This window comes from Primulina tabacum, chromosome 2 (assembly GCF_025594145.1).
Source record: "Primulina tabacum isolate GXHZ01 chromosome 2, ASM2559414v2, whole genome shotgun sequence".
Lineage (NCBI taxonomy): Eukaryota > Viridiplantae > Streptophyta > Magnoliopsida > Lamiales > Gesneriaceae > Primulina > Primulina tabacum.
The window spans coordinates 45,046,652-45,065,444 of record NC_134551.1 but is presented as its reverse complement, the minus strand read 5'-3'; the positions used below and the strand labels follow the sequence as shown (position 1 = coordinate 45,065,444).

The window sequence follows — 18,793 nt, the reverse complement described above, 5'->3', positions numbered from 1 at the left end:
CACGATGTTGGAAAGGACAGCCACGCGGAGGCAGTGACTCGCCAGAATAGACAACCAAAAGTCATTAAATTTTCTTCAAGTATTAATACTAGAATCATTTACATGCCATTACGGTGAGCAAGATTTCGGTTAAACCGAATTAACCGACCAAACTGAGCCAATTCGAAAATTCGGTTATTTTGGAAATTTGGTTTCTAAATTAAAAAAATTCGGTTATATCGGTTAATTCGGTTCGATTACGGTGTTCAAAATTTTGAAATCGGTTAACCAAATTAATCGATATAATAAATATTATTAATAATAAATTTTTATTATTTATCAATTTTTATATATATTTTAATTTTAAATTTTAAAATCGATATAATATATATTAATTATTTTAAACAAAACTTATACATTTGTGATTTGTGTGATTTTATGTTTCTATGCATTTGTATAGATTGTAGTGTTTAAGAAAAATTACATATATAATTAAAGTTAAATCACAATTTTTTTTAAAAACTAATCGGTTAATTCGGTCACCATCCGATTTTAATTCGGTTATGAAAATTAATTCGGTTGGTTCGGTTATGACTAATTATTTTGATTCGGTCGACCGAACCGATCGAATGTTCACCCCTACATGCTATGCGTGCATGTACACACACGCGCACACACACACACACACACACATATTGTTCAAAATAGAAGTTGAAATTATTGAATGTTGAAAATAAGAGTTGTAAATATTTAAAATTAATATGATGTAATTATTTTTTGAATTATTTCCAAAGAAACTTTACAATTGGGTATCTTAATTTGTGAAGAAAAAACAACTGCGTAGACAAAATTTTATAAAGTGTGTAATTTAATATATTTTGTAAGTTTGAGATTTTTATTTTTCGCCGAAATTTTTACTTTTAACACGTATCAGCACGATACCCGAAGGTTCGGTTCTCCATATTTTTTCAAGCTCCAAAACACAAGAAAAATGTAACAATATTCAAAAGTAAGAATATTTATTTTACTAATTATTTATTTTTATTCTATATATATTTAATATATAATATCATGTTATTATATAAAAGGATTCTATGACATCTCATTATAATAACCTGATGTGATTATATTATTGCACTGTTTATATATTTTTATTGTGTTACTATTTATTTATTGTATATATATATTTGAATAATATCATGTTATTATAGAAAAAGAATCTATGACACCTCGTTATAATAACGTGATGCGATTATTTCACTGTTTATATATTTTTATTGTGCTATATATTAATTATATATATATATATATATATATATTTGTATCATGTCACAGTATTATATCAAAGGAGTCTCTGACACCTCTTTATAATAATGTGATGTGATATACATAATTATTTAAACATGATTAACATTATATACATCATATTATTACCATAAAATTTACATATACATACATTTATTTTTTTAAAATTTTGTAACGTTCATAAACGGCTAATTTTTACCCTATAAATATAATTTTACAAACACATTCAATCATTCCAAACTTACTCTTCCTTCGTAAAAAATTTTTTTATCAAAATTTTCGAAGAAGAAGAAGATGATTCTTTCAAGATTATTTTGTATAATTATTTTGGTTATTATACTTATTAGTCTTGTATTTATCGGAGAATATGTGCATCACATTTTTTCTTTATTTTTAATAATGCTTGTACTTATCCGTTACTTTGTATGGTCATATTAATAGATTTAGAACTTAACTACTAAAATGCATTGTTATTTTTATAGTACTACCATTTCAAATTTGGCAAAACTCGAATTTGTTGCGCTCGACATTATGGAAAAAAATTATATGTCATGGACTCTCGATATAGATATGCATCTTGAGTCATTGGGTCTAAATGAGACCATTAAAAAAAATGGTATCTCATCATCACAAGAAAAAACAAAAGCTATGATATTTTTGCGCCGACACCTTGACGAAATATTAAAATGTGAATATCTCATTGAAAAGATCTCATGGCTTTATGGAAATGATTATAGGAAATACTTGATGAATGGAATACGTTAGATTCCAGGATTTTTAGAAAGTAAGTGATTATAACTCGGCTATGTATCGAATAATCTCACAATTAAAATTTTGTAGACATGAAATTACGGAATCGGAAATGATTGAAAAAACATTTTTCCACTTTTCACGCATCAAATATAACTCTACAACAACAATATAGAGTGTGTGGATTTGCGGGAAATTATGAACTTATCGCATGTCTTCTTGTGGCGGAAAAGAACAACGAGCTGCTAATGAGAAATCATCAATCCCGACCCACTGGATCAACAAATTTCCAAAAGTAAATGTTATAATTAAAAATGAATTTAAACGTGGAAACCAAAATCAAATTCAAAGACAAGGTTTTGGTCGAGGTCAAATCGACCTCGTGGTCGTGGACGTGGACGTGAAGGTGGTCGCAGTCGCGGCCGTGGTTTCTAAAACATCGAGATACTACATATGTATTGTCAGTAATTCATTTCATTGCATATATTTTTTGAAGTTCAAATATGGAAACTGCTATGAACAAAGCTAAACAAGGAACTAATCATATGAAAGTTTGCATACCTGACAATGGTACAACACACACTATTCTCCGAGATAAAAGAAATTTCTTGGAACTAAAACCAACAAAAACAATGATGAATACAATATCAAGTCCTGTAGACTTGATGAAAGGTTGTGGTAAAGAACATTTTTTGTTACCTAATGGTACAAAATTTCTGATAAATAATGCTTTGTATTCACCACAACCGAAAAGAAATTTGTTGAGTTTTGATGAAATATATTCCCATGGATATTGTTGGAAAATTTCATTTTCGCAATCTTGCTTGATTTTAATATTAAACAAAACTTGTTATTTTGTTACAAATGAAATTACCTAAGTGCGCAGTTAGTTGAACATAACTGAAGCTATCGAAGTATGCAAACTGAAAGTACCAACTGATTAATCGAACTGAACCAGTTCAACTGATGAATCGTAAACCAGTTCAACTGATTGTCCAACTGATATGTGGTTCAACAGAAGACCTTCAGAAGCCCGGCCAGCTGATGAAGAGTTCAACTGATGAAGAGCCCAGCTGACCAGTTCAACTGAATCAATGAAATCAGTTCAGATGATGAGCCAACTGATTTCACCTCATCAGAACAAGACCAGTTCAGAACATCAGTTAGGAGCAAACTAGTTTGCAGCTGCTGACAAGCTTACATAAATGGAATCCAGCTGTGCACAAAGGTACAAAACCCACTCAGCTTAGAACTGATATATGCAAGAACTGATCCTCCTTGATATCAGATAATCAGTTTACACAAGTTAAAAGTTTTAACTGATATAAGCCCGAACTGATCCCATGTAATTTTCAGTTATTCAGTTGCACAAGATATAAAACGATCAACTTTCTTAACGAAAGATTATTTCGAGTGTTTTCCGCTTCGTTTAAAACCAAACTCGATCTAATTCATTAGTATTTATATTCTAAGAATACGAGCTATTGCAGTTTATTGAGAATATTGTATTAGAAGCACCTTCAAAGGTGTCCGAACCGATTTATCAGATATGATACTCAGAAAATAAATGAAGAAAATGAGATATATATATATGTGTCTTACCACATATAAATCAGGAAAGAAATATGTAGCTGAAAAATTACCAATGCTCCCCACTGGATTGCATTATACACACATAAGTCCAATTGAATCAAACATAGCAGTTGATAATTCTTCAATATTAATCAATTGGCATGATCGATTAGGACATCTTGGTTCAACAATGATGCGAAGAATTATAGAAAATACACATGGTCATCCGCTGAAAGACCAGAAGGTCTTTCAAAATGATAAGTTTCAATGCAAAACATGTTCTCTTGAAAACTTATTATAAGACCATTACCAGCTAAAATCCAAACTGAATCACCTATGTTTCTTGAACGTATTCAGGGTGATATTTGTGGGCCAATTTATTCACCATGTGCACCATTTAGCTATTTATGATATTGATCGATACCTCCAGCAGATGGTCACATGTATGTTTATTATCAACTCGGAATGTGGCATTTGCAAGATTACTTGCTCAAATAATAAACTTGCAAAATCAATTTCCCGATCACACAATCAAGAAAATTAGGCTTGATAATGCTGGTGAATTTACTTCCCAAACTTTCAATAATTATTGTATGTCAATGAGAATCACTGTTGAGCATCCTGTTGCTCATGTACATACACAAAATAAATTAGCTGAATCATTGATTGAACATCTATAACTGATTGCTAGACCAAAGATTATGAAAACAAAAATTCCATGTTTCTATATGGGGAGATGCAATTTTACAAATGCACATTAATTCGCATCAGATCAAGTGCATATCATAAATACTCTTCATTGCAGCTTGCCTTTGGTAAAGAACCAGACGTTTCTCATTCGATAATTTTTGGATGTATGGTATATGTGCATATTGTACCGTTTCAACGAACAAAAATGAGACTTCAAAGAAATACCGGAATTTATATCGGTTATGATAGCCCATCAATCATTCGATATATTGAGCCTCAGACAAGCGACGTGTTTACAACACGTTTTGTTGATTGTCATTTTAATGAAGAAATCTTCCCAATGTTAGGAGAAGAAAAGAGATATATCGAAAAAGAAATTACATGGTATGCATCATCTGGATCCAAGAATTAAACAATATGAAAAAGATGTACATCAAATTGTGCACTTGCAAAGAATAGCAAATCAAATACCAGATGTATTTGCAGACACAAAAGAGGTAACTAAATCATATATACATGCTGTAAATACCCCTGCTCGAATTGAAATTCCAAAGAAACAAATTGAAGAGACTCATGATATTATAAAACGAATGAAGCGTAGAAGGCCAATCGGTTCCAAGGATAAAAATTTTTGAAAAATAAAAAAAATAGAGAAACGTGATAATCACAAAATAGAGAATGATATTCTAGCAGAAATACATGATGATGAATATGTTCTGTTAGAACCACAAACTGATGAGAATCATGAAAACTCTATCAATTATATTAATATTGGAAAAATATGAAACCGAAAATATATAAAAAAATTGATGAGATATTTTCTTACAATGTGGCATTTGACATCATAAATGGCAATGTAAAATGGAAAGACGCCATCTAGGTTGAATTTGATTCGCTAAATAAACGTAACGTTTTTAGACCTATAGTCCTTACACCTGAAGGTGTAAACCTGTTGGGTAAAAATGTGTTTTTATTCAAAAGCGAAATGAGAAAAATGAAATAATAAGATATAAAGCTCGACTTGTTGCACAAGGTTTTTCTCAAAGACCTGGATCTGATAATGAAGAAACGTATTATCCTGTTACGGATGCAATTACGCTTCGGTATTTGATTAGTTTGGTGGTATTTGAAAATTTAAAAATGCGTCTTATGGATGTTGTCACAGCTTACTTATACGGATCACTCGATTATAATATATATATGAAAATTTCTGAAGGATTTAAGATGTCTGAAGCATAAAGTTCAAAACCCAAAGAATGTTATTCTGTGAAATTGCAAAGATCATTATATGGGTTAAAACAATCCAGTCGAATGTGATATAATCGGCTCAGTGAACACTTAATGAAAAATGGATATGTAAACAATTCAATATGCCGTTGAGTTTTTATTAAGAAAACAACATTCAGATGCATAATTATTGCTGTATATGTTGATGATTTAAATATTATTGGAACGAATAAAAAAATTCAAGAAGTTGTGTCGTACTTGAAGGAAAATTTGAAATGAAGGACCTTGGAAAAACAAATTATTATTTGGGTTTGCAAATTGAACAAAAAGAATGTGAAATATTTGTTCACAGTCAAATTATACAGAAAAGGTCCTTAAACATTTTAATATAGATAAATCAAATCCTCTAACTACTCCAATGGTTGTTAGATCATTAACCATAGAAAATTATCCATTCCGTTCATGTGAAGATGATGAAGTTATTCTTGATCCAGATGTACCATAACTAAGTGCTATTGGTGCCCTTATGTATCTTGCGAATTGTACAAGACCGGATATATCTTTTGTTTAAATTTATTGGCAAGATTTAACTCATATCCAACAAAGAGACACTGGAAAGGAATTATACATATATTCTGTTATCTACGAGGAATGACAGACTTGAGACTTTTGTATTCAAAAGATACCAATAAAAGTATAATTGGTTATGCTGATGATGAGTACTTATCTGATCCACACAAGGCACGTTCCCAAACCGGATATGTATTTACTCGTGAAGATATTGCAATTTCTTGGCGTTCACAGAAACATACACTCGTAACAACTTCATCAAATCACGCTGAGATTATTGCACTACATGAAGCAAGTCGTGAATCTGTGTGGCTAAAATCAATGACCCAAAATATCTAAATCTCATACAGATTATCATTCGACAAGAAGCATGTTAAACAATATGAGAATAATGCTGCATGTGTTGCTCAAATGAAAGTAGGATACATAAAAAATGACATAACTAAACATATTCCCCATAAGTTATTCGCATTGACCCAAAAGCTTGAGAAGAATAAAGATATTGATATTCATTACATTCAATCATGTGAAAACTCATCAGATCTTTTCACAAAGACACTTCCTACGACAATATTCAGAAATCATATATATAGTATTGGGATGCGCAATCTACGAATTTTGTGAAGAATCGTTCGTGTTAACATGAGGGGGAGTTTAAGTGACTACACTCTTTTTCCATTACTATGATTTTTATCCCAATGAGTTTTTCCTAGTAAGATTTTTAACGAAGCAGTATAAAAATACGTAATGAAAGACAATCATTGTATCATGATCATCATCACAAGGAGGAGTGTTGAAAATAAGAGTTAATATTATTGAATATTTAAAATAAGAGTTGTAAATATTGAAAATTAGTGTGTGATGGTGTGTGTAATGATGTATTTATTTTTGGATTATTTCCAAAGAAATTATATAAATAGATTTCTCAATTTGTGAAGAAAAAAACAATTGAGTAGACAATTTTATAAATTTTGTAGTTTAATGCCTGATGTGAAAGTAATGAAAACTCATCAGATCTTTTCACAAAGACACTTCCTACGACAATATTCAGAAATCATATATATAGTATTGGGATGCGCAATCTACGAATTTTGTGAAGAATCGTTCGTGTTAACATGAGGGGGAGTTTAAGTGACTACACTCTTTTTCCATTACTATGATTTTTATCCCAATGAGTTTTTCCTAGTAAGATTTTTAACGAAGCAGTATAAAAATACGTAATGAAAGACAATCATTGTATCATGATCATCATCACAAGGAGGAGTGTTGAAAATAAGAGTTAATATTATTGAATATTTAAAATAAGAGTTGTAAATATTGAAAATTAGTGTGTGATGGTGTGTGTAATGATGTATTTATTTTTGGATTATTTCCAAAGAAATTATATAAATAGATTTCTCAATTTGTGAAGAAAAAAACAATTGAGTAGACAATTTTATAAATTTTGTAGTTTAATGCCTGATGTGAAAGTAACTAAAAAAATAGTTAACAAAATTGTTATAGAAGTCTATTATATTTCATTATAAACACATTCAAACAACTAATTTTTATCGATGTGAAATGTTTTACGACAAAAGTTATGATTAGAACCAATGTGCGTGAATAAATTTCGTATGCACGACACGAGCTTAGAAGCCAATCTCGAGTTTCCCAATTTTGTGCTTGTAATTTTTTTTTCACTAGAGGTAGGGGATTGTGAGTTGTGGGCATAGAATCCATGACATCTCCCATATTTCACAAGCGCGATTCCTTTAGGACCAGATATTAAATGTATAATATAACCAAAATATTGTTCATATATAACTTTGAACTCTATTGACTCTAATTGTAATTTGGAATAATTAATCTAAGACACGTTGATAATGACAGACTAATATAATATAAATAAGGTCATCTAGGCACTTAAAATACACACAACCTTCACTGGTTTGCCTTGAAGAGTCCACACACATTTCCATTTCACCTGTTACCTGAATTAATAACACTTTTAACTAGGAAATTTGGCATTTTTACGGTGTCTTGAACCAATTGGATATTTTTCCAAATATGATAATGGGAATATGAAAGTACTTATAGAATCTCTGGTGAGGACTGTTAGAAAAGAATTTATTTTACATTTTTCTGGGAAACATAGTTGTTGGGTGCAATAATTGTCTCCGCTGAGAGACCGATCGAACCGTGATGCTTGAGCTGCTGTGCGTTTTAAAAGATTTGAGTTGCACCATTACCACCAGCTATAAATTTTGGTAAAGCAGTAAGCACTCTGTCCTACAACTGATATCAGAACCAAGGTCATGAGTTCGATTCCCATTAATTACAATGAGTGCAATTATTGGGAGGGATATTGTTGAGTGCAATAATTGTCCCTGCTGGAAGAACGATTGAATTGTGGTGCTTGAGCTGTTGTGCGATTTAAAAGATTTGAGTCGCACCGTTACAAACACCCATATCTTTTGGTAAAATGACAAGCGCTCGGTCCTACAATAGCGTTGGGTGGATATTCTATAGTGGAAAATAGTAATAATAAGTCAAGGCATTGGCACCTAAGACTAGGTCATATAACTGTCAAAACAAAAACCTACTTTGTGGTTATAACATTCAAAGAGCCTTGTGAGTTTTGTATATTGGGAAAATTCAAGTGAGTTAAATTTGGAAAAGATAAACATACCACAACCAGGCCATTTGAATATGCTCACTTAGATGTGTGGGGACCTACTCAAACTCCTATACATGGTGGAGGAAAGTATTTTATGACTATTGTAGATGATTAATCTCGGAGACTTTGGAAGTATATTCAGAAATCCAAAGATGAAGCATTCACCAAATTTAAGGAGTGGTTGTCTTTGATCTATAACTAGTTAGACAAGAAGCTCGAACATCTTATGGCCGACAACGTTCTTGAGTATTTTCTCTAAAAAATTCAATGAATTCTACAGACTCATGGGCATTTCAAGGCACAATAATACTCTTGGAACTCCACAACAAAATGGATTGGAAGAATGCATGAATCAAACTTTGCTTTAAAGGGTAAGATCCATGATTCTGAATGCATGACTGCCAAAATGTTTTTTGGGGGAAAAAGTATCTACTGCATATAAGATGATCATCAGAAGCCCGTCAAGTGCCTTGAATCTCAAAACTACAATGAAAATTTGGAGTGGAAAACTTGCAGACTACTCAAACTTCAAGGTGTTTGGTTACTTAGCCCACGTTCATGTAAAAATAGATAAATTAGAAACTAGATCTCTCATGTTTACATTCATTGGATATCCTTTTGGAGTTAAAGTATACAAAGTCTGGAATCTGGAACAAAAAACCCTAGGTGTTTGAGCACAAGAGATGTCACCTTCGATGAAACCAAGATGGGATAGTCAGTGGTCAAAACTAGCAGTCCACACTAATAGTTCCCAAGTTGAGGTGGAGAATCTTGGAAGTATAGCTGAAACAATGAATGATGAAGAAAGTTCAACTTGAGGACATTGAAAACCAATACATGGTAGCAAGGTATAGATAGATGAGGGAAATCAAAACACCTCAAAAATATGCTCAAGATGATATGATATAAATGACATTGATGATAGCAACATATGTGGAGTACTCTGAACCATCATCTTTCATGGAGGCTATGAGCTGTAAACAAAAAATGCAATAAAAATAACACCTGGGATCTAGTTGACAAGCTTAAAGGACATAGGGTCGTGTGCTGCTGATAGATATTCAAGGTAAACAAAGGAGGCAAGATCATTCAAATGTGAGATAAAAGGCAAGACTAGTGGCTAATGAAATTTATTATCCAGTTGTTAAGCATATCTCCATAAGACTTTGCTAGCCTTAGTCACTCAATTGGATCTAGAGTTAGAACAACTTGATGTTAAAACTGCCTTTCCTCCATGGTAAACTTGAAGAAACCATATTCATGGATCAACTTGAAGGTTACTCAATGAAAAACAATAGAAACAATGTGTGTTTGTTGAATAAATCCCATTACGGGCTCAAGAAAAGTCATAGGCAATAGTACAAAAGGTTCGATGATTTTATGACACATATAGACTTCATTAGAATCAAGTTTGGCAGCTGCATATGCATGGAAAACGAAGATGCCCAATCAAGGACTTCTTGCTTCAATATGTTGATGACATGAGATAGAAAACGAGAACAAGAGTGATCTTCAAACACTTAAGCGGTTGTTAAGTTTTAAATTTGATATAAAATAATTGGAGGAAGCAAAGAGGATGCTTGGAATGGAGATAAGTAGGAATAGAGAAAAGGGAACTCTCTTCCACAATCAAAGTCCATACATTTAAAATGTGCTTCAACCATTCGTGATGCATGGATCTAAAGGAGTAAATAATCCAGTTGGGTATCATTTCAAGTTATCATAGGATCAGTCACCAAAAAATGACACAGAAAGTGATCTTATAAAGATTTCTCTTATGCTAGTGAGATGGGTAGCTTGATGTATGAGTTGGTTTGTACAAGGCCAAACATGTCACGTGCCATGAGTTTGTGTCCAGGTTCATGGAAGATCCAGGAGGTGTACATTGGGAAGCTTTGAAATTGATTATGAGATACTTGAAATTTCACCAGGTTTAGGACTATTGTTTAAACATCAAGATGAATCATCTAACCATTAGTTGGTTTTGTTGATTCTGACTATGTTAGGAATTTAGACTCTAGGAATTCCATCACTGGATTCATCTTCAACTTATATGGAACAAAAATAACTTGGAAAGCCTCTCTCCAGTCTGTGGTTGCTTTATCTACAATAGATGCAGAGTGTATAGCACTAACTGAAGGGGTGAAGGAGGCAATGTGTCTAAGAAGAATTCTGTCATAACCTGGAGTTAAACAGGAGGCTGCACATGTGAATAATGAGAATAAAATCGCAATACACCTCACAAAAAATCAAATATATCATGAAATATGTAAGAATATTGATGTGAAATTACACTTTGTGAGGGATGTCTCTTCAAGAGGACATATTAAGGTGGATAACATCTCGACACTTGACAATCATGCATATATGTTGACAAAGCTACTGACACAAGCTAAGTTTAAGCATGGTAACAAGGAAATAACTCGAAAGGGGATGAAGGACAACACATTCTTTGGAGAAAAGATAGAGATCATTGAGGTAAATGTGTCTCTCAAAGAAGATTTTATGGATTTTAATAGAAGAAGTTGAGCTAAGAAGTCATGAAAATGTTGCAATCGTTGAGTAACTATTGACTTGGTAGATTTTGTTAATAGAAGGGAAAAGAACAACTTGTTACCTAATCAATTGGTGAATGTATAAATACACGAGAGTCGTGAAGATGGATTCATTCCATTCGAAATACATTCAAATACAGAAACAATTTTGAGATAAGAGAATTGTGAACAAGAAAAAGGCAGGAGCAAATTGATTAAGAGATTTTTTGATTTCTTTTGTGGTCTTGGTTCTAAGGCGCTCGTATCTGCAAACTTTTTTCGATTATTCAATAAAAGATTTGCATTGTTCTTCCGTGGATATAGGTATTAAAGACTGAACCACATAATTTGCTTGTGCCTTCATTTTTATATCATAAAAGCATGTTTGATCGGTTCTTGGGTTGATTGCATCATTATTCTTTGTGTTTGAATGTTGATGCATTGTTTATCTTGGGAGAAATTGATTCATAGGTCATCGATTTCATTTGTTCTAAAACTAAAAAAAAATCCTTTGAGAAGAGAAGGTCAAGAGATGATATGAGATCACTTGAGAAAAAAAAGATCAGAAGGCACTTGTCGCTGAGGAAAGAAAAAGCAAGTGGACATATTCTAATTCGGATCCATTCAACTCCGAAACATCATCCTGCGAGAGTGATGAAGAAAAAGTTCAGTGTCTGACGGCTGATGTTGAACTAGAAAGAGTAAGAGATGAAATGGATACTGCTGATGACAAGGTAAAAAAGAAGAATCTAGTTAAAGAATCAATATAATAGCCGGACAGTGGCTGCTCTAGACATATGATTGAAAATGTCAAGCTTATTTCATAAGTCATTGAATGCAAAGAAAGAAGAATCACTTTGGGAGATGATTATGAGGGTAAAGATGAGTAACAATAAGATTATACATGGCAAAGTTATACATGGATATTCCGTTAAGTTTCATAAACATAAATGCACTTTAAAATCTACTAATGTTGATATCATGCTAATTGGATTAAGAGAACAAAACAACTATAAAGCTAACTTAAATGATGAACAACTTGTTGCTCCTCTAAGTTTATTGCTTTAAATGATAATAAGAACAGGTTGTGGCACCAACAGTTGAATAATTTGATTTCCAAGTCTATTTCCAGTCCAAGTAAGCAAGAACTGATTACTAGATTGCCTAAGATCGATTTCACCAAAGATAATATGTGTAGTACATGACAGCTTGGTAAGCAAGTTATATATACTTTTAAAAATAAGGGGTATAACTCTTCAACCAAATGCTTAGATTTGGTGCATATGGATCTGTTTGGTCCTATATTAGTAAAAAGCTTAGGGATAATGAGATATACTCTAATTATTATGAATTATTATTTCAGGTTTACTTGGGTGATCTTTCTGTCATTCAAAGATCCAGACAAGTGTCCAGTTGGTCAAGATTTTCGAAACATTTTCAAAATGAGAAATACATTGTGATAGATAATAAATAATTGATAGGGACACTGAAATGGCCAAGACTGCCATCCTCATGCTGCTACATATTTTCATATGATTGGGGAAGAGAATGTACCAGAAATGGCTGAGCCGCAACCAAATTTTTCTGAGATTCCAAACTCTTCTCTTCCCTCAACTCAAGCTGGGACAGATCTTCATGCCAGGGATGAGGGAATCAACCCTCTCGTCTCATCTTCTAGTGGAGAATCTCCTTTGTGCATTATTGCTGCTACCATAGATGACTTGCCAGATCCAATCAATTAAAAATAGTTCTTGCTTGACAATGTGAATAAGATCATCATAATGATGGATTTCTTTCGAGCACTTCAGACTTCAAGCCCTCCAGGATCTCTCTTCTCTACTTCATATGATTCAACACATGCTCTCCAGTTTGACAAATTAAGGTACCAAACCACTTCCACTACTCCTGAGCTATCTAAAAAATTTACAAGAGTTCAACAACAGTAAATGCCCGGATATATCACATGCAATCTATCATGGGCGCCCAGCTGAAGGAAATCATGGAATTCATACAGCATGGTGATGCCAAAAAATAGGAAAATCAGAAAACTCTGGATGAAAAAAATAACAAACAAGAATAAGAGAAAAAGAGAAGACATGGAGGAAGATTGAAGAAAGCGAGGATGAGGCAGTGGGTGTTCATGCGAATATAGAAGATATGTATACTAGGTGTAAGAAATTATTTTTCTACACACATTTTACAACAATGTAATTTAATTAAATGAATGAAATACATTTTTGAATTTTTGTCTAAGTGTAAAAGTGAACTGTTTCAATGTATTGTATTGAGTCAAGCAGCTTAGTTTTGTGATCACCAAAAAAGAAAAAACCATTAGATTGAAAATATCTCATTTTTAGTGATAACAAACAACATCGAGCTATTTCAGGTTCAACTGCTATTTTCATGTATTTACAGATGAAGTCAAACTGGAAATCCTAATCTTCAAGATCTTGTAGGACTAAATAAATCAGACCATACTGATGGTCATGATGCATTTATATCAAAATACTTCCAATACTCTAACTGTATTGCATTATAAAGCTCAAGACAAAGTTTAATCTCTAGCTGGTGTGCAAGTCAGTATGTGTTCATTCTAGCCCGAAATTTCAAAAGATCGTTTGACCTATCACTGCACATTATCCGATATCTCCAATTATCAAAGAATGTCTTCTATTTATATAAAGATAAGTGCATGATTTTATCTCTCATGTATCAACTTTTCAGAAACCGTTAATTGTCATATTTGGATGCATACCAATGTGAATTAACTGGTGTGAACTATGAAAAAAAAGAAGACAAAAGAAAACTTGTCTTTGTGTCGGCAATCATTACAAATATCTGTTTTATTGAAGATCTGGCCGAAGGAGTTTGCATACTTAAAGGTTTGTTTGATTCAAGACTGAGAATACCACTGAAGCTTTTACAACCTATCTTATCAAAGATTTCAGGCATTATCTATCTTCAAGCTGCTCTATATCACATGCATTTGTTTCATAGCTTATCATTTGAGAAAACTTATGTTATCTTATCAACTCTAGTTGTTTAAGCTATATATGAAAGAGTTGTATTTGTATGTCTGAACTTAGGGTTGAATAGACAGTTTGGGTTTGTGTTATGTAGAAAATAATAAGAGTTTCAGTTTAGACTTTGGAAAAGTTCTAACTGAAGTTGGATAAGTTCTAACTGAAGTGAGTTTGTACAAGGAGTTGTATAAATAAAAATCTTTTAGTAGAAGAATATGAGATGTAGAAAGATATTAACTTCGAACTTTTATATATCTCGTGTTCTTTACTTTCAATCACTTAAATTTCATTTGATGTCAGTGTAAAAAGACTGCTTAATTAAATATATACCATATCATTAATCGTTTTCATTGGTCTAACTGCATTTAACCGGTCTAAAAACAGACATTAACATCTAACAACTGTTAATATCAGCTCTAGGTTTTTAAATTTTTTTTAAAGATTTTATTAAACTCTTTAAGCTCTTTCTCTAATCCTAACATTTGGGTTTGCAGGAACAACTATGCATCCGAACTCAACTATTCAGTGTTCGCCTGAATCTTCTTAATTCATGTAACATTTTTATTTGGCTACATCAAATATAAAAAAAACTAGAAACTCGCCGTGATCATGATCAATTAAATGGTTAAATGGAAATTATAATTTTTTAAAAAAAACATATTATAAGGTTTTTAAGAAAATAAATGATGTATTTTGTTAAATGTAATGAGTGGATGAATCACAATGGATAGGCTCGGACGCTCGGTGGACGTAATAATTAATTTATTGACCTTTACACGCTCTACTCTCGTTGGACATCGCACGTCCTACCCCACGTTTATCCAAACTCCACCTAAACTAGTACTGATGAATGGTCTTAAAAAAATATAGAATTTATTGAATTGTATCATCTTCTGAAAATTAAAATATCAAAGTACCATTTATATTTGTATTATTTAAAAAGAATTTTCAATTTATATTTCTTTCGTCACCGCATCTCGAATATACTCGTCCGAATATTTTCAAATATAATATTACTCATCCAAATTAAGATGAGAGGAAAATTATAGTCAATGTACTCATTGTTTGTTAGTTTTTTTTTTTTTTTTTTAAAAAGACTTTCCTCTATGTATTTATATAAAAAAAGAAAAAAAGAAAATAGTTATCTTTTAAAAAAGAGTAGGTCTCTTGTGAGACGGTCTCACGAATATTTATCTGTAAGACGGGTCAACCCTATCGATATTCACAATAAAAAGTAATACTCTTTAATGTATGACTCAAATAAGATATCCGTCTCACAAAATACGACCCGTGAGACCGTCTCACACAAATTTTTGTTTTTTTTTTACTCTAATCAACTATTTTTTCAAAAAATTACTTTTTTCGAATGTATTTAAAATTTACGAAAATCTTCTTTTTTTAAAAAAAATAATATGATGTTTATTTTACAAATTTCCGGTTTTAAAAAATTTTCCCCTTAGAAAATGTAGTCCACCCGTGTCACGACCCACACGCTACACCCGGACGCCACGCTATGCCGACAGCGATAACAGAGGAGTATACACACATAATCCAAGCTCTGCCCATTTCCACTTCTTGAGTAAATGAATATAAATTATTGTCCTTAAGCGTTTGTCAACAAATCCACTTAAAGATCGCAGCGCTTCCCACTCCCCATCAGAATAATTCTTCAAGGGTTCAATTCTTTGTGGACATAACCCGCAAAGAGTCGATCTTGATCACAGGTCCAAAGGCTGAAATCATGGCGAAAAAGGCCGTTTTGATCGGATGTAATTACCCGGGTACGAAGGCGGAGTTGAAGGGATGCATCAATGATGTTAAGCGAATGTACAGTTGTTTGGTTGAGCGTTTCGGGTTCTCGGAGGAGGATATCACTGTGCTTATCGATACTGATGATTCCTACACCCAACCCAATGGTCGGAATATTCGTGCTGCTCTGGATAATCTGGTGAATTCTGCTCAGCCTGGGGATTTTCTCTTTGTGCACTACAGTGGCCACGGCACGCGTCTTCCGGCGGAGACTGGGGAGGATGATGATACTGGCTATGATGAGTGCATTGTTCCCTGTGACATGAATCTTATAACTGGTAAGATCCAGATATTTCTGAATCTGATACGTTATTTCGTGCACTGAGTGTGAGCTTGTCTTGTCTGTGTACAGGGTGTCATGGGTTAGTCATTGAAACTGATCGATTTTGTAGTTGTGGTAAATAAAAAACGGAAAAAAAAACGGGTATTTGGGTTTCCTGGATACTTTTGTAAGTTCAAAGAACTGGGCTGTAGTCATTAGTGGAAGAAGACATTCTACAAAAGAAATGTTTTGTTTCTTTATGCTCCAAAGAATTTTATCTGAGATATAATGGTATACAAGATGACATCTTAATCATAGATCTAAACCTTGATTATGCAACTGAGGGTTATTGACCGTTTTTGCTAATTGATTAATATATTAAGTCCAGTTTTAGCGTTAGAAAAAAAATGGCTATTTGAGTTTGTAGGGTCTCACTTGCTTCTTTTGTGCCAACAGATGATGATTTCAGAGAATTGGTTGACAAAGTGCCAGAGGGATGTCACATCACCGTCGTGTCAGATTCGTGCCACAGCGGAGGTCTGATTGATGAGGCCAAAGAGCAGATTGGAGAGAGCTTCAAGGAAAATAGTGAAGGAGGAGGCAGTGGGTCCGGCTCTGGATTCAAGAACTTCTTGCGTCGACAAGTTGAAGATGCCGTTGAATCACGTGGTTTTCAGATCCCAAAAGAATTAGGCTTTGGTGGCCACCATAGGCGACACCATGAAGAAGAGGAAGAAGAAAAAGAAACAGTAGAGGGACCAGGGGACGCCTACACAAAGAACAAATCTTTACCTCTATCAACTCTCATAGAGATACTCCAACAAAAAACCGGCAAGGAAGATATAGATGTGGGCAAGCTGAGGCCAACACTTTTCGACTTGTTTGGCGAAGATTCGAGTCCTAAGGTTAAGAAGTTTATGAAGATCATCTTCACCAAGCTTCAAGGACAAGGAGGAGGAGGTGAAAGCGGTGGGTTTTTGGGTATTGTAGGGGGTTTGGCTCAGCAGTTTCTGCAGCAGAAACTTGAACAAAACGACGAGGGCTATGCAAAACCTGCCTTGGAAACACATGTTGGCAGCAAACAAGAAGTATATGCAGGGGTTAAGCAGAAGGGGTTACCTGACAGTGGCGTTCTCATCAGTGGCTGCCAAACAGACCAAACATCAGCCGATGCTACACCTTCGGGTGATGCCAGCCAAGCTTATGGGGCTCTGAGCAATGCCATTCAGTCTATAGTTTCGGAGTCCGGTGGTGAAGTGAGTAACAAAGAGCTGGTTCTTAAGACCAGGGAGCTGTTGAAGAAACAGGGTTTTACTCAACGTCCAGGGCTCTATTGCAGTGATGATCATGCTGATGCTCCTTTTATTTGCTGATATGATTGGCTTGGGTAGGTTTTCCAATATTTTGATCGCTTATATGAGGAAAAACATTTTGGGACTGTGTGTGTTAAGTTTATCAACTGGTTTACGAGGTCGTCTCGGTGTGGTGTGCTTGTGTTGCTTCTTTGTTTCGTTTTGTGATGGATCAAATGTGCAATAAATATTTGAATACAAATTCAAAATGTTGAGATTGCGGTATTGGTTTCAGAGACTATATATCCAATTTGCATTCCAGATCTTTTACTCCCCAGTTGTCCTCCATTTCTTCTACGTGTATGTATTCCTTCTGGAACTGGATGTGAATCTCCAATGAAAGTCTGAATCAAATATTTCGAAGGGGGTTGGATACTGCATTCCAAAAAGTGGGAATAATTCTCCCTACTGTATTTCAATTAAAGTGTTTGCCAAGACTACCCATTTTATGGTTTTTATTTTGAAGTTTCAAAAGGCAATTAATATTTTACCATAACTGAATTGATTGGTTATTGTCACAACCCAAAAAATTGTGTGAGACGGTCTTACATGTCGTATTTTGTGAGAGGTCATCTATGAAAAGTATTACTTTTTATGCTAAGAGTATTACTTTTTATTGTGAATATCGGTGGGGTAACCCGTCTCACAGATAAAGATTCGTGAGACCGTCTCACAAAAGATCTATTCATTGTACAAAAGCTAAATTCAAATCAGTAATTATCAAAATAACAAATTCATGAATAAAAATTAATAGAACAAAAATATTTCTGAAAACTTTGATTCATTTAGCACATTCAAATTTCTAAGAAAATAGAGAATAGAAATAAATTGATCAATTTTTCTAAAATTTGATACTCATATATCAAAATAAACAAATCAAATTAACTTAAATTTAATCAATAACATAATATCATTATATCAAAGTTGTAAGCTCCACTAAAAATATGAGATAAATATAAAAATACATATTCACGTAACAAAACCATATTTCCATTATTACAAATATTATGATTGAATTCATATAAGATATTTTATAATATAACAATTATAACAGTTAATATGTA

The 18,793-nt window shown here is 33.2% G+C and overlaps 1 protein-coding gene across 1 annotated transcript; it reads left to right on the top strand.

Annotated features, from left to right (window-relative positions):
• Positions 1-15,848: 15,848 nt before the first annotated feature.
• On the top strand, positions 15,849-17,992 carry LOC142532468 (metacaspase-5-like). Its single transcript, XM_075638762.1, has 2 exons — positions 15,849-16,393; positions 16,834-17,992. The coding sequence occupies exons 1-2, from the start codon at positions 16,048-16,050 to the stop codon at positions 17,748-17,750; spliced, it is 1,263 nt and encodes a 420-aa protein (XP_075494877.1). The 5' UTR covers positions 15,849-16,047; the 3' UTR covers positions 17,751-17,992.
• Positions 17,993-18,793: the final 801 nt, after the last annotated feature.